The sequence below is a fragment of the Theropithecus gelada genome, chromosome 11 (genome assembly GCF_003255815.1).
Source record: "Theropithecus gelada isolate Dixy chromosome 11, Tgel_1.0, whole genome shotgun sequence".
Lineage (NCBI taxonomy): Eukaryota > Metazoa > Chordata > Mammalia > Primates > Cercopithecidae > Theropithecus > Theropithecus gelada.
Window position 1 is genome coordinate 40268842 of NC_037679.1, and position 19120 is coordinate 40287961.

General features: G+C 36.5%; 1 protein-coding gene across 2 annotated transcripts in view; it reads left to right on the top strand.

Moving 5' to 3' along the window:
- ACSS3 (acyl-CoA synthetase short chain family member 3) overlaps positions 1 to 19120 on the top strand; it is a 177376-nt gene that overhangs the window by 83350 nt on the left and 74906 nt on the right. For both annotated transcript variants that reach the window (XM_025402039.1, XM_025402038.1), the window contains one exon: positions 12587 to 12738. In XM_025402039.1, the coding sequence (XP_025257824.1) occupies positions 12587 to 12738 (152 nt within the window). The remainder of the gene's footprint in view (positions 1 to 12586; positions 12739 to 19120) is intronic.

Genomic DNA, 19120 nt, shown 5'->3' on the forward strand with positions numbered 1-19120 from the left:
TGCTGTCCCTGCCTTGAAGGTGGGGCTTCACTCGGGACCCACCCCTTTCCACCCAGAATCCTGTCTACCTCCTGCTGTCATCAACATTTTGTCGATGGCACCCTGGCTGTCTATGCCAAGGGACACGTGCAGGCCTGTGCAGAACCATCCTCAGCCCTCCTTGGTCCTCATCCTGTGCTCATTGGTGCCCAAAGTTCAGAGTGGGCCAAGGAGGCAGGGGACTGGCATGTCCGCAATGCCTTGAGTGTGCACACACTCGGCTGTGTTGTGACATCACCTGGATAGGGCCACAACTTTGCTACAAAATCAGAGCAGGCACCAGGAGCAGGGAGAGGCCATGCAGCAGGAGCAGGCACTTCTGAGCCTGTGCGGGGAGCAGGGCTTTCTGGGACTCGGAGAGCACAGGGATGTCTGGGTCCATAGTCATGCCTGGGTGGCTGCAGCTGCAGCCTGAAGGGTTGGGATCCTATCCCGCCGGCTTGGAAAGTTGTCTCCATAGCAACCGCTCCAGATAGACCACTGCTGCCGCCACTAACCTTTCTTTATAGAATGATTGTTGTAGAGATGAACTCTGTACTCTTTATATTTGTTTAGGAATCAAATGGAATAGTGTAGTTGAAAGTAGTTCAAACGTTTCAAAAATATTATTTTTTTTATACAATCCAGTCATGTGTTACATAAAAATGTTTTGGTCAGTGATAGACCACATATACTTTGTGGTCCCATAAGATTATAATGGAGCTGGAAATTTCCTATCATCGTAACATTGTCGCACATTGCATTTCTCACGTTTGTGATGCTGGTGTAAACAAACCTACTGGTATAAATAAACCTACTGTGCTGCCAATGGTGTAAAAGTATACCACATGCAATTATGTGAAGTACATTAATACATGATAATGATAACAACCTACTGTTGCTGGTTTGTGTATTTACTATACTACACATTTTATTTCAGAGTGTACTCCTACATATTAAAAAAGATTAACTCTAAAACAGTCTCAGACAGATCCTTCAGGTGATATTCCAGAAGAAGTCATTATTGTCATAGCAGATGACAGCTTCATGCTTGCCCCTGTAGAGCTTCCAGTGAGAAAAATTGTGGAGATGGAAGACAGTGATTCTGATAATCCTGATCCTGTGTAGGCCTAGGCTAATGTGTATGTTTGTGTCTTAGTTTTTAAACAAAAAAGTTTAAAGTTTTTTAAAAATTGAAAATTTTTAAATGGAAAAAACTTATAGAATGAACATGTAAATAATGAAAATAATTTTGTTCAGCTGTACAATGTGTTTATCTTTTAAGCTGTCTTATTACAAGTCAAAAATTTAAAAAATCAAAACATTGATAAAGTAAAATAGTTACAGTAAGCTAAACTTAATTTATTATTGGAGAAATAAAACTACTTTAGAAATTTAGTGTAGCTTAAGTGTACAGTGTTTACACAATAAGGAATAGTGTACAATAATGTCCTAGATCTTCATATTCATTCACCACTTACTCACTGACTCACACAAAGCAGCTCCTAGTTCTATAAGCTCCGTTTCTTGTGAGTGCCCCATATAGGCGTAGCATTTTTTTAATCTTTTATACCATATTTTTACTGTTATTTTTCTATGCTTAAACATGTTTAGGTACACAGTCACTTACCATTGTGATACAATTGTCTACAGTATTCAGGACAGTAACATGCCATACAGATGTGTAGCCTTGGCGTAAGAGGCGATACCATACAGCCTCAGTATGTGGTAGGCTTCACCATCTAGGTTTGTGTAAAAACACTCTGTGAAGTTTTCACAATGCTAAAATCACCTAAAGATACGTATGTCAGAATGTATTCTCATCATCAAGTAACATGTGATTGTACATTTTGTACATGTGTAAATAAGAGTAATTATTATCACTTTATATATGTGGACTGAAACTTCAAGCCATTTCCAAATACGCAGGTCTCATATTTGAAAATATTGAGGCTCCCAAGTTAGTTTTTGCATTTAATACTCTTGCTAAGTCATCCCCAAAGTATCTTCAATGAACATCTCAATTACTTCTGTATTTCCCTGTATCTGTAATCTCCACTAAGTCATCCTATACTGTATTTTTCACATGTACACCTTCTGAATAGTTAACCCTTCCCAGGCTTCATTTTCACAGTGTAATTTTATCTCCACATATGTAGTTATCTTCTCTTTGCAAGAATTTTGTGTTTTTATTTATGTTAACCAGTTTTCTCTAATTTGTTTATTCCTTTTTTAAGGACAGGGATTTGCTTCTTTTAAAGACAGAAATATGCGACTTCCTTTTAAGACAAGTAGCCATGATTCCGCTAACTAGTATATTCAATTGTACACATCATACTCCTTTTCTCCCCTTCATGTAATGGAAAATAACATTAAAAAAATCTAGTATATAGCAATCTGCCTTCTGTGTATATAGAATGAGAAAAAATGATGACTCAGCTATTACTCTGATTGAGGCTATATAATTTGATCTTCTCAACTGGAAAAGATTATAAAGCTGATGCTAGCATCTTTTAGATTTCTCCTGTGACTAGTTGTTAAAAAATATTTATTTTTGAGTTTATTTTTCTCTTTATGTATATGTTTCATGTTGGAGCTAGCAAGCTCAGCTATTGTCATGGCTCCATCAACAATATTTATTAATGTCTATTGTCAGCTCCAAATCATGCTAGAAGGTAATGGGGAAGCAGAATAAATATCAGATATGGTCCTTACACCAAAAGTTCTGACAATATATTCAAGGAATTAAGATTAATATAAAGTGCAGAAAGCAAACAAATCAAGACACACCTAAATAACAAACTCTTACACTGTGTAGAAGATATGACAATTTCTTTGTAAACTACATAGTGTCATCACCTATGATAAATACTCTACATTTAACTCTTGCATGGTGGCTTAAAAATCTGCACTAGGTTTTTAAGGGAGGTTTGCAACTAGTAGATACGGATAACTTTGTGAATGAGACAATACAAATTAATAATAACTACTATTCATTGAGTGTTGAGTGATCAGAACTCTTCTAAGCACTTTTTATACATTGTTTTAATTATAAGCACAAACCCATGATGCGAGATATTTTAATTCCCCCATTTACAGCTGCCGTAGAAATTTAGAATCAGAGACAGCAAATACATTTGTCAGTGGCACAGGGGACTGGAGCTGGGATTTGAAACAAGCTTCACTGGATTCAAAAGCAGGATTCCCTTGCCATAATCTGGAGAGCGACAATTGAGAAGCTGTTGTGTAGTCCAAGATATCCAAGATACATGGCCAGGACTGGAATATTAGTGATCAGAACATTGAGGAGGAGGTTAGGGTGTCAGGTGGCTATTGTAAGAGATGAAAAGGGAGCTGAAAATGGCTCTGATGTCTTCAGCTAGGACAACCAATATAATGGCAGTTATCAACTGAAATACCACAGTAGGAAGAACAACTGGTGGAGAGGGAAGCAATAATTTTGGTTTTGGTAACACTGAGTTTGAAGGTTGTACTCAGATATTCATATGACATTGCAAAGTCAGATTTGATCAAGTTACTCAGGTAAAGACTGAGAACAGAAACTTAGGAAATTCTTGAGGCTGAGGAAGAGAAACTATATAAATTGAGAGTTAGAAACTGGAGCCAACAGCAGAATCGGAAAAGCAAAGTGTACTAAAGGAGGGTGATGAGAAGGTTTTTCACAGGATGAGGATCAACAGCGCCAAGTGCTATAGAGAAAAGACTAATAAGACAACTGAAGAGCACTTTGGTGATCAGGGTGTCATTAGTCCCTTTGATGAGGGCAATTTCACAGGAAAGTTCGTTGTTTCATTTTTGACATGGAGAAATCTGAGCATGTTTGAAGGTTGTTTTGGGCAAAGCGTTGGATGTTATGGAGGGACCAGGTTTTGTGCAACCTCAGGCTGAATTGTAGTATGCATATGGAATAGCCACACTTCACTTCCTGGGCAGAAGTCCGGTAGTGTGATTAAGCAAGAACTCATTTAATTTTTCTGCTTACAGCAAAGTCTCATTAATTACAATGAATAAGAAAAACCTTAATTTGTCCTCTAGTACAGGATAGCAGAGTGACTGCACCTCAGCATGAAATAACTCTGAGATGAAAATAGTCCTGCTAGAAGCAGTGAGTTATGAGCTATACCAGGGGTAAATGCTCTCTGTGACTACTGAGAATGTTAAATATGTCAGAATCCCTAATTTGCTCAGCACTGCATCTGCAGAATTAGCAGTTTCAGTTTCATTTACTTGACATTAGTATTTCCAAAGATAAACTTATTTTTTTAAGGGGATTAGATAGACTCTTACCTGCTAGATAGAAACAATGGCTTATTCATTGGGGGTTGGCTTCAGTATAAGACCCCAAATTGTCAACTCTCAGAGCTAGGAAAAGACAAGAGAAGAACCAAACCAAAAGGATAGCTCTAGACCGTTTAGGATACACACCTGCCCTAGTTTGTTTTATGCTGCTATAACAATACAACAGACGGGGTAATTTATGTAGAACAGAAATTTATTTCTTACAGTTCTGCAGACTGTGATATTCAAGATCAAGGTGCTGGAAGGTTCTGTCTCTTGTTCAAGATGCTGCCTTGTTTCTGTGTCCTCCAGAGAGGAGGACCAGTATATCTTCACATGGCAGAAGAGCAGGACAAAAGAGGACAAACACTTTCCCACAAACCCTTTGTTTTAGCACCATATGTCCATTCATGAGAGCAGAGCCCTTCTAACCGAAACATCTTCCAAAAGTCCCCACCTTCCAACACTGTTGCACTGAGGATTCAATTTTCAACACATGAATTTTGGGAGGCATGTTTCAGACCCTAGCACATACATATCTTCAAAAATAATAGATGTATAGATATTTGTGTCTTGGAGCTTTAGCCATGGAGAAGTCTCAGCTTCTCAGGCCTGGACACAGGGTTGTATCCTTAATTGAAGAAAGGAAATGACTCAAGCCTGAGGAATTGCAACTGTGTGGGACCTACCACAAGGAGACAGTGAAGAGGGATTGTCAAAATAGCAAACTGATAGAAAGCATTAATCTGAACCATGTGACATTGCTGATATTTGACTGCTTTGACTTGTGAAAATGGTGATTCCATATGATTAAAGTAATGGGGAGTGGGGAAAGAAGGAAGGTTGGTTGGAGACCTCAGATTAACCAGTAAATTGTTGGTTCTTTGAGAATATTTATGGCTCTTTAATAGAAGTGCATTAAAAGGGTAGTCTTGGCAATTTACCTATCTTGTGGAACAGAAAATGAAGGGATGTTATTGTCTCTACATGTCCATCTGCGGTCTTGCTTCCTCCAAGCTGTTTCTGAGACAAATAGAAAATCTTTGAGGAGCATTTTGTGTTTTGAGATGCTTTCATATACTTCAACAATTTTTGTTTACTGACTCTTATTCAGAATCCCGTAGAAGCTATTGACTCCTCTTCCATAGGAAAATGAACATATGTACATACCTTAATTTAATTTCAGAATATCCATGAACTCCTCTGAAGTTCGGGCCGCAAACTCTGTATCTATGAAATTAACATATGATCTTCTCACGTAGTGATACAACCAACAACCAACGAGAGCACTGGAGGAGAGTGATACTCTTAAAAGGTCTCTGGGTAACACAGAAAGAGCTTCTGGTCAGAGCTAATCCTTCCATCTCTAGAGAAAGGTCATTGTACTCAGGGTACTATGTCCTATAAATCATGACATTTATGTCCAGTCTAGAGTCTGATTTATAGGGCAAGGCATAAAGAATTAAAGACAATGAAGCATTTGTCCCCAGTAATTTCCTCTGTGTATGGTCATAATCAGTTTTCAATTATCATTATATTCACTTGTTAACACTTGGATTTAGCTCATTTTATTTATAACAAATGGAGAAAATTCAGAACAGCTAGTGTTACATTCTAGGCTCATCCATTAGGGCAACCAGGCAGGTTGGTATTGAAAAATAGCCTTGACTGAGATAATGCCGATCAAAGGACCATGTATCAGTTCTAAATCCTGATGGCAGATTAGAATTACTAAAATACAACAGTGGTCAGCCCAAATCAAGGCCAATTGAATAAGAATCTCTGGAAGTGGCACCAGACATTGGTTTCATTCAAAAGCATCCCAAGAAGTTCTACTGTACATTTAGGGTTAGTAACCACTGGATTTGAGTAATATTAGATGGTGGTTTGAATAAGATGGAGAAAGGCAAGATGGCAGCTTATCCTTATAGGTGAGGCCAGCAGAATGATGGGACATCTCTAGCAAGTAAGAATCAGGGAAGTCAGTCTGATCTGAATCAGATTGTATTTACAAGTAAGTTTTCAATTCTTAAAGGAGCATCTGCCATAACACAAAGTCCTTCATCTGAGGATCTTAAGGCATAGGTCAATTATCCCATTTGGCTTTAAAGTAATAGTAATGTTTTGAAAATTGGAACAAAATAATGTGAGTTATAGAGAGAGGGGCATTGAGGAAGAAAAGGCCCATTTTTGAAGAGATTGTACACCCTCTTTTTTCATGTTTTAAAACTTACAAAAGGGTAAACATTGGAAACCTCACCATCCCCTCTTCCAGCTTTACAATTTGTCTCCCTTGAAGGTTGTCAATCTTATGCACACTATTCTGCATTTTGATTTTTTTTTTCACTAAATAGTATATCCTGGATAACTGCTTGCTTTTTAACAAGTTTTAACTTTTTTTTTTTTTTTTGAATGAATGAATGACGAGTTGATGGGTGCAGCACACCAACATGGCACAAGTATACATATGTAACAAACCTGCATGTTATGCACATGTACCCTACAACTTAAAGTATAATAATAACAAGTTTTAACTTTAAATGTTGCCGTCCCAAGCACTCATCCCTTGATAAAGACACATGAGCTGTAGTAGGAACTCAGCAAATGCTATTTCCAGTTTTATCACTCTCCTGAAATAAACAAAACAACCTGTCTGCTGAAATAAAATTTGCTACTAGTCGATAAAGGATGCTGCTGTCTTCACCTTAGAACTGCTGTGGAAACATGCCTTGGGTGACATTTCTCAAAAGTAGTATTCAGAAGGAGACCAGATGTATTTCTAATCCTGCCACCAAAAAAGAGGCAAAACTGCAGTTGACTCAAAAAGTTTTATATCAGTGTCTGGGAAATCACAAGTAGTCTTGACCTCAAGACTTGAAGAAATGGAATCATAGGATTAATCATAGGATTAATAATAAAGCAATTTTTTTGTCCAAAGATTTAACTCTACTGTTTAATTATAACTTAATTTTGCTAAGTGGTTGTATTTCGCCGCTTTCCTGTGTTGAAAACTTAACCTTAGTAGAAAATACGTGAGAAGGTGAGATACTAACTGGTTTTCTAACTGGGGGCTTGTCATCTACAATACATACCAATATAATGAATCATAACTGGTAGAAAATTATATACGGATGTTAATATTAAGGAATTTTGGTAACTGTTTTGGTTTCTGTGCTGTGTACCTTCTTAGCCACATTATAAATCTTGCTAATATTAGCAATTGATGTTTTATAACTCTCTGAGGTTAAATTTTATAATTTCTAACAGCTGAAAGCTTAGAATTTTGGCTTCGTCTTTGTAGACATCCCTTTCTACCTTTATTATCTAGGAAGCAACTAATAATGTAGACTTAGTTTGGGAGAAAGAAATTAAATAAACAACTGGTAACCACATTGGTTTGAGTTTGAGGAGCTTTAAAGTTGGTATTTTTGACTGCATTATTGCTTTTGGTGTATATGTTGTTTGTTTAAAATCCCTGCAATCTTAGAATCTTCTTATTTTTAAATTGAATATTGCCTGGGTTACTGCCCCTTACTGAAAACCAAGTTATGGAATCAATGTCTTTTTCTTTAGGCAGTTCAGTACGCTTAGTGTGTTCCTGGCTGCTTTTAAAAAGCATTATGGGCCGGGTGCGGTGGCTCAAGCCTGTAATCCCAGCACTTTGGGAGGCCGAGACAGGCGGATCACGAGGTCAGGAGATCGAGACCATCCTGGCTAACACGGTGAGACCCCGTCTCTACTAAAAAATACAAAAAAAACTAGCCGGGCGAGGTGGCGGGCGCCTGTAGTCCCAGCTACTCAGGAGGCTGAGGCAGGAGAATGGCGTAAACCCGGGAGGCGGAGCTTGCAGTGAGCTGAGATCCGGCCACTGCACCCCAGCCTGGGAGACAGAGCGAGACTCTGTCTCAAAAAAAAAAAAAAAAAAAAAAAAAAAGCATTATGAAGATATTTTATTGCTTATGTGTGCATGCTTGTCTATGTGTGTGTGCACGTGTATGAAGGCAGGAGAGAATAATAAATAAAATCAATAAGCCATTGAGTCACTTTTATTTAGCATTAATAATAAAAGATTCTTACAGGCTTTGCTTCAGCTTTCTGAAGCTACTGGTGGTGGTAAGTACTGAGAACATACAAGTCCTCCATTTATTACTGCATTCTTTCTGTTTATGGGACACAAATAGCTTGCAGCGTATACTGTGCAATTTCTTTTTTTTTTTTTTTCTTTTTTTTTTTCTTTTTTTTGAGACGGAGTCTCGCTCTGTCGCCCAGGCTGGAGTGCGGTGGCCGGATCTCGGCTCACTGCAAGCTCCGCCTCCCGGGTTTACGCCATTCTCCTGCCTCAGCCTCCCGAGTAGCTGGGACTACAGGCGCCCGCCACCTCGCCCGGCTAGTTTTTTGTATTTTTTAGTAGAGACGGGGTTTCACCGTGTTAGCCAGGATGGTCTCGATCTCCCGACCTCGTGATCCGCCCGTCTCGGCCTCCCAAAGTGCTGGGATTACAGGCTTGAGCCACCGCGCCCGGCCATACTGTGCAATTTCTAATAATATTATCCCATACACACACACATAGACATACACACATCCAAACTTATGAGAATGTGTGTTCCATTAAAGCAGGACCTTATCCGGCTTATTGACACAATTGTTCCCAGAATATTTATTAAATAAATAAATATACCAGTGTTACCCACTTTATTATTTGTTTGTATGTAAACAATAGTTTATGATGAAAGATCTTTCTCTATGCTACATTATATTAACTGAAATGTTTACATTATTCTGGGCTTAATATATATGTTAATCATCAGACTATTTTTGAAATGGGCAATTTCTTTAATATCACAATTGTTTTAATTAAATTTGACATCGAACAGAAGGTTTTAAAAAAGAAAAAAGTAAAGTATATAAATATTAAAGTAATTTTAAATAGGAAAACATTTTATTCATAACATCGAATTATCTTCTGGGGAATGGGACAGTAAAACACAAAGCAACTGAACTTTTCTATGTTCAATTAACTTATGAAAGAACATCGTGAGATTTTATGAACACTTCTTTACTCTTCTAATAGTAATGCTACATTATCATGATTTTTATATTCCATAAGTATAATATTGATGAAAATTAGTTTGGTACAGGGTCAGACTTGCAATAGAAGTTAAAATCATATATTATAAAAAGTATGCTGTAGTTTTTTTACTAATACAGTCATGTATTGCTTAACAATGGAGATATGTTCTGAGAAATGTATCCATAGATTTTATTATTGTGTATACATCATAGAGTATACTTACACAAACCTGGTGGTATAGCCTACTACATAGCTAAGCTATATGGTATAGTCTATTGCTCAAGGCTACAAACCTGTACAACATATTACTGTGTTGAATACTGCAGGCAATTGTAGCACATGGTATTTGTATAGCGAAATATATCTAAACATAGAAAAAGTGCAGTAAAACTATGGTATCACGCCTGTAATCCCAGCACTTTGAGAGGCCGAAGCAGGCAGATTGCCTGAGGTCAGAAGTTCAAGACCAGCCTGGCTAACATGATGAAACCCTGTCTCTACTAAAAAGACAAAAACTAGCTGGGCATGGTGGCAGGTTCCTGTAATCCCAGGTACTCGGGAGGCTGAGGCAGGAGAATCCCTTGAACCCGGGAGGCAGAGGTTGCAGTAAGCCAAGATCGCACCACTGTACTCCAGCCTGAGAGCAAGGCTCTGTCTCCAAAAAAAAAAAAAAAAAAAAAAAAATGTCCCTTGTGATCCATGCCTTTTTTTTTTTTTAGTGTAATAATGGACCGCTAAGACACTCATTCTTTAAAAACAGCAGACAAAATTTTGCCTATCACAGCAAGTTTACACTGATGTGTGCCTGCTGTATGAGCACATCTCAGCGTGGTTATTCTGTCCTTGGAATCCTTAATTATTTAGGGGATGTCTCATCCGCTGTAGTCTTTCAGGCGTGCACCTGTGTCTTTCTGGCGTGCACCTGTAGTCCCAGCTACTCGGGAGGCTGAGGCAGGGAGAATCGCTTCAACCCAGGAGGTCTAGGTTGCAGTAAGCCAAGATCGCACCACTGCACTCCAGCCTGCGCGACAGAGCGAGACTCTGTCTTAAAAACCACCAAAACAAAGCACAAAAATATGGTATCATAATTATCTAAAACATTGCTATATGGCATAGGACTATATTTTTAATACTTGATATGCCCTTATTGTTATCATTAAACATAAGTAATTGGAGGCACTGTAAAATACTGTGTCCTCTATGTAGGTGGTCTTACATGGTATATCATTTTAATTATGATATTAATATCACCCTTTAGTGAGTAATTATTTTCTCATGACACTGGCACTGTCGTGGAATTCAATTTCGATTGGCTATAAAATATCTTTCTTCAGTGGAGGTTAAATTATCCTACAATATTATCTCAGTGCCTTTAGCTTATTGAGAAAACATTGGCAAAATGATTTATTCTTATTTAACAGGCAGGTAAATGGAAGCATAGACAGGGTAAGTCAGTTGCACAAGGTCAGTTAATAAATCATTTTCACGTGAGTGAGATCACATTTTCTAAGTCACAGTCTAATACTCAAGGAACTGATCAATGCCTGAGACATATCAAAAAAGTAAAAATAAAATGTTTACCTTGTTTGTTAGAAGGAATAAAGTTGCAGACTCATTTCAGACTGATGTACTAAAGGCTTCAAAATTTGTGAGTGAAATTATGTACATGTGTTGCCAGGTTGTATTTTGCAGCTTTTTGTATTATTTGCATGTGTTGATTTGTATGAAGAGTAATGAAATAAATGGAAATAGTGCTTTAGATAGTTGTGATAATCAAAATGAATTTCCAGCTGCAGCAAATACTTTTTTGGTATTAAAAAGGCAAAATAGAAAGCAATAGAATATAAAACAAGTTGAAATAGTTTTTTTTTAATAGGAACATAATTACACTAAAGAATATTAAAGAAAACCATTTAAAAATAATAAAAAAACAAAATAGTGTTAAATCAATGATCTAATCAATGAGTATTGAATCTAAATTATTGGACAACTATCCTATACCTCATTTATAGTTCATTCCTTTTTCTAAATTAAAAAAAATTAATAGGTCTGTCATGATATCATCATTTTTTTCTTATTCCCTGTTTGGGGACATTGTTGAGTGTGCTACTAGCAAATCATTTGCTCTTTTTACCTTAGTTTGGTGTTTCCTACAGGTCATTTACAGAGTTTCATGGGAAACTGAGGTTGAGAATTGAATCAGGGAGGTTTAGGAAATATTAAATACAGTTACCCTTCTCTTAGAAATCAGTAATACATCTTAATCCTTTTAAGGTTAGAAATGATCTAAGATTTAAAAACCCTGTTGCCATTTGTTTACCTCCAACTTCCATATGTATATATGTATATATGTGTGTGTATATATATTTCCAAAACATATATTAACATTCCAGTCATCTTGCTTTAGAAACACAGGAAAAGGTAGCAGTGATGAGGATTGATTATGAAGGAAGGGGATGTGACTTGGCCAAGATAGATTTTATGGGTTAGTTAGAATGTTTGCAGAGTTACTGATTTATTTTAGTAACTTGCCTATTTTCCACTTTGCAGAAACATCCACTAAACCTTTCTTTGTCTTTTGAATTGCATGGCTTGCCAAATTGCGAGATTTTTATGCATGATTTTCCATTGAACATATATAATGTTATTTTGAGTCTGTGAAAAACATGCACTTTGGCACATCTTATTGGATTATTTTTAATTCATAGGAGTTACTTTTCTTGGAGTGAGACATTTAACTGAAAAGGTCATTGCTCAGGAATCACTGCTTTTGCAGATTTTTCTTTTTTCTCAAATGTTTTGAGAAATACTGTTGTCACTTTTAATAGTGATCATGAAAAATGAGTTAAAGTTCAATATTCATAACAACCATATTTAGTTTTTTTTGGCAAATACAAGAATGTTTTATGTTCTTAATTTGAATGTGATATGTATTTTTAATTCTTTATTTTTTGAAACTTAATGAAGAAAAAATTATAATTTGAAAGCTTTTAAGATACTATAATGGAGCAAACAGCCTCTCTTATGCCTGAGTATTTGGTTTGCTTTATTTATGACAGAACATGGAAATATTTTAAAACTAAGATTTGTTGAAAACCCCATATTATTAACATTGTTCTGTTAAATGTATAACTATTGAACTGTCAGTGAAATATGAGACATTTTACCCAGTGACATTTTAAATGAATCTCATTGTAGGGGAAGCCTGTGGGAACACCAGATGCTGGCGCTTATTTCCGTGTGCTTGCAGAGCATGGAGTAGCTGCCTTGTTTACAGCACCAACTGCAATTAGAGCAATCCGTCAACAGGACCCTGGGGCAGCCTTGGGGAAGCAGTACTCTCTGACAAGGTGATGTTGGGATGCATAGGGCAAATGACATTAGAAAGTGCAATCAAAATGAATAAGTGAACATTATATTCTTTTCTGGTACTGCAATACTCAAAAGATTCAGAGTGTTATTAAGAATAACTTGTCTAAATATAATTTTGAAATAGTTGGAATTTTAACTCTGCTTAGAGATGTTAAAATATTATATCATGTTAATTTCAGTCCAAATATTACCAAAATATTACTTTAAAAAATCACTCTTCTTATATTTTCCTTAAAAGGCAAAATGTCAATTGTGATTTAAAATGCACAGATAGATGGATGCAGGTATACTGGCATCTATCTTTTGAAAATAGAAGAATGGGTTAAATGAAGGGACAATATTTGAATGTATGTATACAGATAAAATGTGAAAAATTGTAGTCCAAATTAAATATGTTACAAAAGTGAAGAACAAAGAGACTTAGGTAAACACAGAATAATAGTGGGAGATGTCAGGACCACACTGACAATATTCAACACATCATCGAAGCAGAAAACTAACAAAGATATTTGGGACTCAACGCTCAATCAAATGAACCTGACAGACATCCACAGAACACTCCACCCAACAACAGCAGAATATTCATTCTTCTCATCTGCATATGAGAAATACTCTGAAATTGACCATGTGCCCAGCCATAAAGCAAATCTCAACAAATTAAAAAACATAACAATGACACTCTCAGACCACAATGAAATAAAAATAGAGATTTTAATATCAAGAGGCTCTCTGAAAATCATATGATTACATGGAAATTAAACAATCTGCTCCTGGGTGACTTTTGGGTAAACAATGAAATTAAGGTAGAAATCAAGAAATCCTTTGAACTGAATGAAAACAAATGTACAACATACCAGATTCTCTGAGCCATAGCTAAAGTAATGGTAAGAGGAAAGTTTATAGACCGACATGCCCACAAAAAAGTTAGAAAAATCTCAAATTAACAACCTAACATCACACCTCGAGGAACTAGAAAAACCAGAGCAGACCAATCCCAAAGGTACCAGACAAAAGAAAACCAAATTAGATCTGAACTGAAAAAAATTTAGATGCTAAAAAACCATATGAAAGATCAATAAAACCCAAAGTTGTATTTTTAAAGAATAAAAAACCTGATAGGCCACTTGCTAGATAGACTATTTAAAAAAGAGGGAAGATCCGAATAAATACAATCAGAAATGACAAAGGGGACATTAGCACTGACTCAACAGAAATGTAAAAAGTCCTGAGACAATTACAAATACCTCTATGCACACAAAGTAGAAAACCTAGAAGAAACGGATAAATTTCTGAAAACATACAGTCTCTTAAGATTGAACCAAGAGGCCAGATGCAGTGGTTCATGCCTCTAATCCCAGCACGTTGAGAGGCCAGGGCAGGTGAATCATGCGGTGGAGACCCCTGGCCAACATGGTGAAACCCCATCTCTATTAAAAATACAAAAATTAGCCAGGTATGGTGGTGTGGGCCTGTAGTCGCACCTACTTGGGAGGCTGACTCAGGAGAATGGCTTGAACCTGGGGGGCAGGTGTTGCAGTGAGCCAAGGTCATGCCATGGCACTCCAGCCTGGCCACAGAGTGGGACTCCATTAAAAAAAAAAAAAGATTGAACCAAGAAGAAATTGAAACCCTTAATGAACCAATAAGGAGTTCTGAAACTGAATCAGTAATAAAAATCCTACCAACCAGAAAAAGCCCTGCACCAGGTGAATTCACAGGTGAATTCTACCAACATAGAGAAGAGCTGGTACCAATCCTATTGAAACTATTTCAGAAAGTTGAGGGGGAGGGATTCCTTCCTAATTCATCCTATAAGGCAAGCATCATTCTGATACCAAACTCTGGCAGAGATACAATGAAAAAAGAAAACTTTAGTCCAGTATTCCTAATGAACATAGATGCAAAAATTCTCAACTGAATCCAGCAGCACATCAAAAAGCTAATCCACCATGATCGAGTAGGCTTTACTCCTGTAATGTAAGGTTGGTTCAACATATGCAAATCACTAAATGTGATTCATCACATAAACATAACTAAAAACAAAAGCTATGTGATTATCTCAATAGATGCAGAAAAATATATAAATAAAATTTAGTATCCCTTCATTTTAAAACCCCAAACAAGGCATCAAAGGAACATACCTCAAAACAATAAGACTCATCTATAACAAATCTACAACCAACAATATACTGAGCAGGCAAAAGTTGGATGGACTCCTCACCACAACAAGACAACGATGTCCACTCTCATCACTCCTATTCAACATCGTTCTGGAAGTCCTTACCAGAGAAATCACTCAAGAGAAAGAAATAAAAGACATCCAGAAGGAAAAGAGGAAGTCAAACTATTTCTCTTTGCAGATAATATGATTCTATAACTAGAAAACCCTATAGTCTCTGCCCAAAGGCTCCTAGATCTGATAAACAACTTCAGTAACGTTTCAAGATACAAAATCAATGTACAAAAATAAGTAACATTTCTATACACCAATTATATCCAAACTGAGAGCCAAATTAAAAAAAATGCAATCCCATTCACATTAGCAGTGAAACGAATAAAATACCTAGGAATACACCTACAGGGAGGTGAAAGATCTCTACAATTGTAATTACAGAACACTACTGAAAGAAATCAGCGATGACACAAATAAATGGAAAAACATTCCATGCTCATGGTTAGGAAGAATCAATATTTTAAAAATGGTCATACTGCCGAAAGCAATTTACAGATTAAATGCTATTCCTATCAAGTTACCAATAACACTTTTCACAGAAGTAGAAGAAATTATTCTAAAATTTATATGGAACCAAAAAGAGCTCAAATAGCCAAAGCAATTTGAAACAAAAAGAACAAAGCCAGAGGCATTATACTACCTGACTTTAAACTATACTATAAGGCTACATTAACTAAAATGGCATAGTACTGCCTCAGAAACAGACACATAGACCAGAGGAACAGGTTAGAGAACCCAGAAATAAAACTACAGATCTACCACCATCTAATCTTGACAAAGTTAACAATAACAAGCAATTGGGAAAGGACTCCATTCAATAAATGGTGCTAGGATAACTGGCTAGCCATATGCGTAAGGTTAAAACCAGACTCATTCCTTTTTCCATACACAAAAATAAACTCAACGTGAATTAAAGACTTAAATATAAAACCTAAAACTATAAAAGCCCTAGAAGAATATACAGGAAATACCATTCTGGGCATAGACCCTGGCAAAAATTTCATGATGAAGACTCCAAAAGTAATTTCAAAAACAAAAACAAAAACAAAAACTGACAAGTGCAGTTAAACTAAAAAGCTTCAGGACAGCAAAAGAAACTATCATCAGAGAAAACAGACAATGTAGAGTATTTTTTTAATAATATTTTTTATAATATTTGCCAACTATATATCAGAGAAAGATTTAATATCTGGAATATATAAGGAGCTTAAACAATTCAACAAACAAAAACCAAACAATCCCATTAAGAAATGGGCAAAGGACATTGTATTAGTCCATTCTCACATTGTATAAAGAAATACCTGAGACTGGGTAATTTATAAAGAGAAGAGATTTAATTGGCTCATGGTTTTGCAGGCTGTACAGGAAGCATGATGCTGTCATCTGCTCAGCTTCTGAGAAGGCCTCAGGAAACTTGGCAAAGACATGGGATCCACCTAAATGCCCATCAATGGTGGACTGGATAAAGAACATTTGGTACATGTACACCATAGAATACTACACAGCCATAAAAAGAATATCATGGCCTTCATAGCAATATGAATGGAGGTGGAGACCATTATCCTAAGCAAATTAATGCGGGAACAGAAACCCAAATACTGCATGTTTACTTTTCTAAGTGTGAGCTAACCATTGAGTACGCATGGACACAAAGAAGGGAACAATAGACACAAGGGACTACTGGAGGGTAGAGTGTGGAGGGTCAGAATAAAAAAACTACTCATCAGGTACTATACTCATTACCTGGATTACTTGATAATCTGTACACCAAACACCACAACAAACAATTTATCCATGTAACAAATCTGCACATGTGTACCCTGAACCTAAGATACAAGTTGGAAAAAGCAAAGTGAAGAAAAATATTTTATTTTTGTTTTGTAATAATGTGCTTTGAATAGTCTAGGTGTTTTTCTGCTGGTTTATGGATATATACAAATATATATATATATATATATTTATTTTTATTTTTTTAATTGAGACAGAGTCTCACTCTGCTGCCCAGGCTTGAGTGCAGTGGCATGATCCTGGCTCACTGCAACCTCTGCCTCCCAGGTACAAGCGATTCTCCTGCCTCAGCCTCCCAAGTAGCTGGAATTACAGGTGCCTGCCACCACATCTGGCTAATTTTTGTACTATTAGTAGAGACAGTGTTTCATCCTGTTGGCTAGGCTGGTCTCAAACTCCTGACCTTAGGTTATCTGCCTGCTTCAGCCTCCCAAAGTACTGGGATTACAGGAATGTGCCACTGCGCCAGATCACAGACCTACATTTTTGTTTAATCTTTTACATAATCAAAGATAATTATAGCAAGTTGCATCTTCAAGGAGAATGCCAACATCAGTCTCATTGAACCTCTTTGCATTAGTTTACTATCCTAAACTCAAAGAAGAGATTTATAGTTTACTCAAGTCAAAAAGTAGGCTTGATTTAAGGCGGCTTACATTGTATTGTACAAGTGAAATGCCAGAGTATTTTAATTTTATATTTCTGTGGCCCAAGAGAATTAAAATAGATATTAGGCCCTGAATCCCAGTGTCACTGTGACTGCCTGTGAATCATGTTAGAACCAATATCAACAAAGGCCTCTTCAGCTAAGACTTCCCGGTGTTAGAAAGACAAGAACAGTAGGATCTCTAAAGCCCTTATCATAATAGCCTACACAGTCAATGTCACTGCGAGAAACTCCTGCAGCCAGGTCACTAAGGCATTTACAGTCATCACTAACACTGATCTCAAGTGGTGAAGCTGTATGGAGACTACACCACTGCACCCACATAGTACCAGAACCATTGCACTCTGCCCAACTGATGCCCTCCAGCCCATTGTCAGGTGAAAGTTTTCCCCTATGAAAGTCATTCTCTGAAGTTTGGAAGAGGAGACTGTAACAGAAGATGCACAAGCATTAATGTGGGAATACCAGAAACACGAAAACACAAGGGAACATGCTGCCACCAAGGGAACATGAGAATTTCCCAGTATCTGACCCCCAAATTTACAGAAATGTGTGAATTTATTGAAAAGGAAATTAAATTAATGATCTTAAGAAAACCAAGAGAGACATAATAGAATACAAATAGAAAATTCAATGAAATCAGCAAAAGAATTCATGATCTGAACGACAACTTCAACAAAGAAATAGATATCATAAAGAAGAACCAGAAATCTTGGAGCCAAAGATTTCAATCAATTAAGCAAACAAAAAATACAATTGAGAGCTTTAATAGTAGACTAGATAAAGCAGAAAAAGAATCTGTGAACCTAAAAATCAGTCTTTTGAAATGACTCATTCACGGGAAGAAATGAAAAAAGAATGAAAAGGGGTGAAGACAGCCTGTGAGATTTATGGGACATCATTAAGTGAAGAAGTATTGCATTATGTTATTTAAGAAGTGAAGTGACAGAGAAAGAGACTAACAGCTTATTTAATGAAATGCAGTCTGAAAAATTCTGAAAACTTAGTAAGTCTTGGGAGAGATATGGATATTCAGACCCCTAAAGCTCACAGATCCCAAAATAGATTAATCTAAAGAGGCACATTATAATTATATTATCAAAAGTTATAAACAGAATTTTAAAAGCGACAAAGAAAAGCATCAAATTACATATAAGGGAATTTCTATGGACCATCAGCAGATTTCTCAGTAGAAGCCTTGCAGGCCAGGGTAGAATGGCATGGTGCTGAAAGGAATAAGAATAAAATAAAAAACAAAACTGCTAACCAGACATGCTGTCCTTCAGGAATTAAGGATAAATAAAGCATTTCACAAATAAACAAAAGCTGAAGGAATTCATTATCACTAGACCTGCCTTATAAGAAATATTTGAGGAAGTCCTTCAGGGAGAAACAAAGGAAAGATTATTACTAACATGAATACATACGAAAGTATAAAACTTTGTTCTAGAGGTAATGGTGGTGCATAAATCATATATACACCTAGTATGAAGGTTAAAAGTCAATTAATTAATTAATAATAGCCAATATGTTGGTTAGAAGCACACAATGTAAAAAGATGCATATTTTGACATCAAAAACAAATTGTGTATCAGGAGGAGCATAAAAATCTAGAGATTTTGTACGCAACAGAAGTTAAGTTTTTATCAGATTAAAAAAGTGCATTACATCT